Source organism: Triticum aestivum, chromosome 4D, assembly GCF_018294505.1.
Source record: "Triticum aestivum cultivar Chinese Spring chromosome 4D, IWGSC CS RefSeq v2.1, whole genome shotgun sequence".
Lineage (NCBI taxonomy): Eukaryota > Viridiplantae > Streptophyta > Magnoliopsida > Poales > Poaceae > Triticum > Triticum aestivum.
The window spans coordinates 442,871,573-442,879,171 of NC_057805.1; the positions used below are offsets into that span (position 1 = coordinate 442,871,573).

The following is a 7,599-nucleotide window of genomic DNA, read 5'->3' on the forward strand; positions in this document are numbered from 1 at the left end:
ATCGCATCGCCGCTTTGGGAGTCGCTCCGGACTATGATCAGTTCGGGCTTAAACCCGACCAAAGGGAGATTGACTCCCCGTCGGTCACCCATCAGATAGCGGTGGTGGAGGAGCAATGCGGCGATTCTTCCTCTATCTTGAGGACAAACTATGTCCGGATTCCCAAGCTCTCTGAGCCGGATACCCGTCTACGGGAGGACATCGCCCAAACCCTGAACCTAGAATCAGGCAGCGGGCCAGACCTATTGGGCAACATCTCGGAGCCCGAACTGCCAAGATCGGAAACTCCTCCGCCCCTGGGTCTCAGATCGGGTCAAGGTTCAGACTTAAATCCACCCACCCACCCAGATATAAACGATCTTTCCCACATTAGACAAGAGCCCCAGGAGACAGTACATCACTATTGGGCCAGATTCCTCCTTGTAATGAACAAGGTCAAGGACTGTCGCGAGGAAGACGCAATTTCATTCTTTTGCAATAATTGCACGGACAAGGGAATCCTCAATGCCATAAGTCGCCGTGACATAGCACACTTCACTGACTTGGCGGCCATAGTACGGAAGTACTGTGCGATGGAAAGCGCCTGGAAAACCCAAACAAAATTTTGGGATAATCCGGCTCCGACAAAACCCCCAGTCCGAACTAAAAGGGTGCACTCTCGTAAGTCACCCGACCCAATTACAAAGAAGCAAAAGCCCACTACAGGGCGTAGAACCATATTCGAGGGATGACTTAATGGGCCATGCAAAATTCCCAGTACAGCGGATACCATACCAACACACAACCTTAGAGCATGTTGGGTACTCCGGCAGGTGGCCAAGAGCGGTGAAGATCTCCTCATTAACAATACCGCAGAACACCATCCCGTGGAGAACAACAATACAGTATTGACAGTCTTCGAGACCTTCGCCTCAAATAATAGGCGTAAACGAGCACTTCGCAGCCTTGCCGAAGTCTGCCACGTGGCAGCAATAAATCCATGGAGTGACACGGCTATCACCTTCAATGCCAGTGACGAACCTAAATTCCGAACAGCCTGAGCACCAGCCGCCTTGGTCCTTAGTCCAATTGTGGACGGCTTCCGGCTTACTAAAGTGCTCATGGACGGCGGCAGCGGATTAAACCTCATCTATGAGGAGACTCTTCAAAAAATGGAAATAGAAAGAAACCGCATTGAGCAAAGCAGCATGACCTTCAGAGGAATCATCCCTAGTCGGGAGGCACGATGCGCTGGGAAAATCACACTAGATGTGGTATTCGGCACGCCGGAGAATTATAGGTCCGAAGAAATCACATTCCAAGTGGCCCCGTTCAGTAGCGGATACCACGCCCTTCTAGGGCGGGAGGCATTCACGATCTTCCAAGCCATACCCCATTACGGGTACATGAAGCTCAAAATGCCCGGGCCCAATGGAATCATCACTCTAGCTAGTGATCCAGACATAGCACTCCGCGCTGAAAACAAAACAGCCGCACTGGCCCTCGAGGCATTATCCGAAGCCCTCGCGGCCGAGGAATTAACTGCGTTGTGCTCCACAGTGGACAGGGACGACGTGATACTCGACAAAAGATCCAAGTCCACCTCTTTTAAACCAGCGGATGAAATAGTCAAATTCCAAGTCCACCCAACGGACCCTACAAAAACAGCATCCATCGGGGCACAGTTAAACCCCGCTGTAGACGCCGCACTACGGGAGTTCCTGTGCGAGAATTGGGACATATTCGCCTGGCATCCTTCAGACATGCCAGGAATCCCACGCAGGCTGGCCGAGCATAGCCTTAACATTCTAAAGGGATTCAAGCCGGTCAAGCAGACTCTTCGGCGTTTCTCTGAACCTAAGCGACAAGCCATGGGAGAGGAGCTAGCCAAGTTACTGGAGGCCGGATTCATTAGAGAAATAAAACATCCGAACTGGCTAGCAAACCTGGTGATGGTATCAAAGAAGGATAAATCCTGGCGCCTATGTGTCGATTTCAAGGACCTTAACAAGGCTTGCCCCAAGGATCCCTTCCCCCTCCCCCGCATCGATCAAATTATCGACGCTGCTGCAGGACACGACTCATTGTGTTTCCTCGACGCATACTCCGGATACCATCAAATCAAGATGGCGGAGTCCGACCAAGCCGCAACAGCATTTATCACCCCATACGGCCCCTTCTGTTTTAACACCATGCCCTTTGGGCTCAAGAACCCTAGTCACATGGCTTATATATAGTACAATAAAACCCGTACCAGTAAGCTTAAGCACCCACGGATCGCGTGGGCCTGGCCGCTGGAAAACTTGAAATCCAGGCGCAAGCTTAAGCACCCACGGATCCAGCAATGGCGCCAGCACCACAGCAAGAAGCTTCTCGGAAGCTCAACGTAGTGGAGAGCGCCGTCGTAGCGCCCTGGCCGATCCCTCCGGTGCCGGAGACCTCCCTCCCGCTCACCTTCTTCGATGTCTTCTGGCTCAACTTCCCGCCGGTGGAGCGCGTCTTTTTCTACCACCTCGTCCCCGGCCCCGGCGCCGCCACTACCGCCACCATCCTCTCCAACCTCAAGACCTCACTCGCCCAAGCCCTCCGCGCCTTCTACCCGCTCGCCGGCCGCCTGCGCCTCAGGCCCGGCACCACCGACCGCCACGAGCTCCACTACCAGCCCGGTGACGGCGTCACCTTCACCGTCGCCATGTACGACCTCGACGTCGACGAGCTGGCCCTGGACGAGCCGAGGGAGGTCGCCAAGATCGCACAGCTCGTGCCGCCTCTCCCGGACGGCGGCGCGGTGCTCGCCCTGCAAGCCACCGTGCTGCGCGGCGGCCGCGGCCTCTCCGTCGGCATGGCCCTGCATCACGCTGCCTGCGACGGGGCATGCTCCACCCATTTCCTCCACACCTGGGCGGCGGCCAGCGCCGGCGCCGTCGCGCCGGCGCCCCCTGTCATTGACAGAACTCTCGTCAAGGACCCAAGTGGTCTTTGCGACGCCTTCATTAGAGCCATGGCGAGTACCGAGAAGAAGGATTACGTCAAGATGCCCGGCGATAAGCTCCTCGCCACCTTCACTCTGTCCATAGAAGACATACAACGCATCAAGGACGTCGTCCTGCTCGCCGCGGCTGGCAAGGCGGGCGCGCCGCCGCGATGCTCCTCGCTGGTTGCCACCTTCGGCTTCATCTGGTCATGCCACCAGCGGGCTAAAGATGACAAAGCAAGTAACGGAGGCGGCGGCGACCCGACCTACTTCATCTTCCCCGTCGACCACCGCTCGCGGATGGAGCCTGCTCCCATTCCGGACGAGTACCTCGGCAACTGCGTCGGCGCCGCCCTGCAGGGCGCGCCCAAGGACCGACTCGCCATGCCCGGCGCTGTTGGCCTCGTCACCGCGTGCACGGCGGTTGCTGCGGCGATCGAGCAGGCGGTGGGCGTCGGCAGCATTCGGTCACCGGAGCTGTGGTGGGAGCGGATAAGGGAGGCCATATTATCCGGCGGCGGCGTGCTGACCGTGGCAGGGTCGCCGAAGTTCCGGGTCTACGACGTCGACTTTGGGTTCGGGCAGCCGGCCAAAGTGGAGATCGTATCCGTGGCGAGGACTGGCGCCCTGGCGGTGGCGGAGAGCCGCCGGAGCAGCGGCGGAATTGAGGTGGGCATATCTCTGCCAGCGGATGCCATGCGGAGGTTCCAATGCTGCTTCCACGATGCCATCGCTTGGCTGCAGTGCACAACACCATTAAACAAGTAGAGTGGTCGATTAATGCACACTTCGATGCCTATGGGTGCACGTGATGGAGTGGACTGGTCACTAGAGCGCACATGCAGCAGCATCAACATGCCCATACCGTATCTACACCACCCTGTTTTGTAAGTGTACTAGAAAATATGCCCGTGCGTTGCAACGGAGGAAAACAACCCCCACACGCCTTTGCCCATTGAATATGTCTAAAGGCCTCACCTTTATGCTCCTAACATAATAAACATGACTAATATCTCACCCTCATGTCCACATCCTTCATTTCGATATGACATCACACCCATGTTCCCGCTTGTCCTCTTTGTCGTCCTCATCGCAAGTGGTCACGGTACCAGTTATCAGTAACCAATGATGGCCAGGTCCAATAGCTGCATTGTTGAGCCTCCTTCATGTCCTTCGAGATAAAGACCGTTGAACACAGATTTTTTTTTACATTCGTCTAATATAATATGGAAAAGGCACTACACCTAATATATGTCTGTGTTATCATGTAAATTGAGTAGTTTGTGTTAGATAGACCGTGAATCCTTAGTTGGACTCCTCATACATTATTGTGGGTTGTCACTGAACCGAGCTAGGCTAGTCGTATGTGAAGACCCGATGGAGAAAAAGGTTCGTACCATATCCCTAGTTTAATAAATTGAACAAAAACAATACATCTGTGGGCATTTTATTTTCTTAATCCTCATAATAATGTTATTAAAAATTACAGTTTTTATGATTAAATTCCTTTTATGGGTAATTTATCGGCGCTTCCAATACACATTTCTCCTTTAGTACGTAGTCTCATGAATCTAGTTTTTTTAAGAATATGTCACGTCTAATTCTTCCCTTCTTTTTTTATTTCTATGCCATGACTCATGTTTTGAATTCCAGCACATCATCGTTTGGTCCACCATATATCTTTCCGTGTCACGTGTATGTTTGAATTCCAGCCCATCACCTATTAATAATCCACCGTGTATCTTCCTTCCATCTCAGGTCTAATTCTCCTCTTCCTAGCCCTCAAAAAAAAGTTCTCCTCTTCCTTTTTATTTCTCTCTCTCCTAGTTCTTCATTCCTTTGGCAGGTCTCATGTCATTTGACATGTAGTTGTCTCAAATAAATTTCCCTCATTTATTTTTTTGTCACGTCGTTCCTTACCCTTGGCTTATTGCTTCCCAAATCAGCTCCTTGATACCTTAAAACTCAAAAAGGTATATCTACTGGAGGGATTATCTGTAAGCAACCAAGTTGAGGCTATTTAATAGACAGAACAACCTTCACCTAAACACAAATGTTGATCTAGCTCAATCGGTTACGATGAATTTACCTGCACGGGGAGGGAGGTCGCTAGTTTGATTCCAAACGAGAACTAATATTTTTACCTTGCCTGCCTTGGCCCGGCTTCGCTGGGCCACAACATAGACTGAGGCCGAGCGAGACACATGAGACATTCATAAAAACAAACACACTGAGGAATAAAAAAAGCTAAGCATTTTTCTTTCACAGGGAAGAAAAGGCATTTTTTTCTTTCACTTGTGTGGCCCTTGTGCGAGACGGATGAAAAATCATATGCGATGGACAGACCAAATCAGAGAACCGCACATTTCTTTATTAGTAGGTACAAATTAAAAAGCGTTAGATACAGTACCTCCCAGTTTTCAAAAACTGTTCATATTTTCAAAAAAAAATGTTTGCTTTTTAAAATTTAAATTTAAAACAAATATTTATGTTTGAGAAAATGTTCTCAAATTCGGAAAAAAACGTTCTCTATAGTACCTCCTAGTTTTCAAAAAATCTTTGTGTTTTAAAAAATGTTCAGGTTTCAAAAAACCTACAAATAAAAATATTGTTCTTTGTGAAAAATATACTCGAGTTTCAAATTTTTTATTATAAATTTGCTAAATTATTCGCGTTCTAAAATATATCTACTTAAAAAATGTTTTGCCTTTTGTTCTTAGGGTCTGGCGCTGCTGGTCGCTAATTTAGGATGTCGTGCTGCAACATAAACATGATGTAGGGTTTAGTCCAGTGGCTAGCACTCTGATACGTCGAGCATGAGCGCCTGGGTTCGAGTCTTCGTGGCCCTTAATTTTTTTTCTTGGCCTTTTTTCACTCGGGCTAGCTGTTGGTACAGCATCCGCTAGTGGGCCGGCCCATCCGGCTCGTCTGTGTGCGTGTGCGATTTTTTTTGGCAGAAACAGATCGGGACGAACGAAAAACTACTGGTCGAACGTACGAAAACGAATCTCGGTCCCACCTTATTAAACCAAAAAAGTGGAGAAACAATCCTTCCTTTAATATTAGGAAGAGATAAAAATAACTCCATGCGTATAAGTCACCTGAGTATATTGCATAAACTCAATCCAACTGCTTTTGCATAAGTACTCTCCTAAGAGCATCTACAGTCGTACGCCGCAAACAATCCCTCATATGCCCGCGAACGCGTCCGGTCAATGACCAGATAAGAGAAAAAAAAGAAAAACGTGACCTAACCGGACTCCTCATATCATCCCTATACGCCCGGCCTGTCCGCGAATCGTCATATCCATCTCAAATATGGGGAGGATATGAGGGCTTGCGGACGCGCCCGGGCGTGTCGGGCATTCCGCCACATAGGACACGGCCCCACCCTGGATCACCTTTTCTCTTTCTTTATTCATTATTTTATTTCTCTCTTCATCTCCACCAATCACAGGCAATTGATTGGACATATGAGAAGAAAAATGAGGAGTGTGGTTGCGCGGACGGATAAATAGGGGCTCAAAACGGACACGTCCGGTCACACTGGTCGGGCGCGTCCGCGGGCGTTTAAGGGGTCATATTTATTATGTCCGGCTGTAGATGCTCTAAGAATGTCTTTCGTCCCGCTTTAGCTTTATAAACAGGGCTTTTAACATTTATATGCCACTAGTTTTGTCTCACTGCTCAGTTTTGCAACTAAAATTTTTAGTGGCTCAAAAATGTCGTCGCTTCAGTAGATGCATGCTCAAAAATGCAACTGGCTACCATTACAGTCAGCTCAAATCTCGTTTGACACGTTATAATAACATAAATACCTATGTACCAACATGTCAGCGCGCTCTCTCTCTGTCTCACTACAATAAAGTGTGGGTCCCATTTAATCCTAACAGTGTCCTTATTGTCCTGTAAAATTATTGCTTGCTAACTCCTGACAAGTGGAGCTCACACTTATCATTGTGAGATAGAGAGAATTGGCATGTGGGTCTAGGGGTATTTTTGTCATATAACATGGTCAACGGGTCAACGGGTTTGACCTGACAATAACGATGTCGATCTAATGACATTTTTGAGTAAACGTCTAACGGAATGATGGCATTTTGGAGATATCTAATGGCATTTTTTAGCAAGCATCTCATAGAACAATGGCATTTTTGAGCAGTTGTAATTTCTAATGGCAAAACTTAGTAGGACACAACTAGTGGCATAAATGATAAAATCCCTTATATGTAAAGCAGCAAACCAAAGTATATGGTCAAACGATACAATAAGACGAGGAGCCACATTACAAAGCAAGATACAACATGAGCCTTGAACAAGCCTAACACCTCAATGAGGCCGACCGATGACCCTGAGTGTTGGAAATATGCCCTAGAGCCAATAATAAATTGGTTATTATCATATTCTCGTTCATGATAAATGTTTATTATTCATCCTAGAATTGTATTGATCGGAAACTTAAATACATGTGTGGATACATAAACTACACCGTGTCCCTAGTAAGCCTCTACTAGACTAGCTCATTGATCAAAGATGGTTAATATTTCCTAACCATAGACATGAGTTGTTGTTTGATAATGGGGTCACATCATTAGGAGAATCGTGTGATGGACAGACCCAACTGTAAGCTTAGCATCAGATCATTT

The 7,599-nt window shown here is 48.5% G+C and overlaps 1 protein-coding gene across 1 annotated transcript; it reads left to right on the plus strand.

The window, feature by feature from the left end:
• Positions 1-2,256: 2,256 nt before the first annotated feature.
• LOC123097045 (malonyl-CoA:anthocyanidin 5-O-glucoside-6''-O-malonyltransferase-like) lies at positions 2,257-3,721 on the plus strand. The gene has a single exon (XM_044518819.1). It carries the CDS (start codon positions 2,324-2,326, stop codon positions 3,719-3,721), a length of 1,398 nt encoding a protein of 465 aa, XP_044374754.1. The 5' UTR covers positions 2,257-2,323.
• The last annotated feature ends 3,878 nt before the right edge of the window (positions 3,722-7,599 follow it).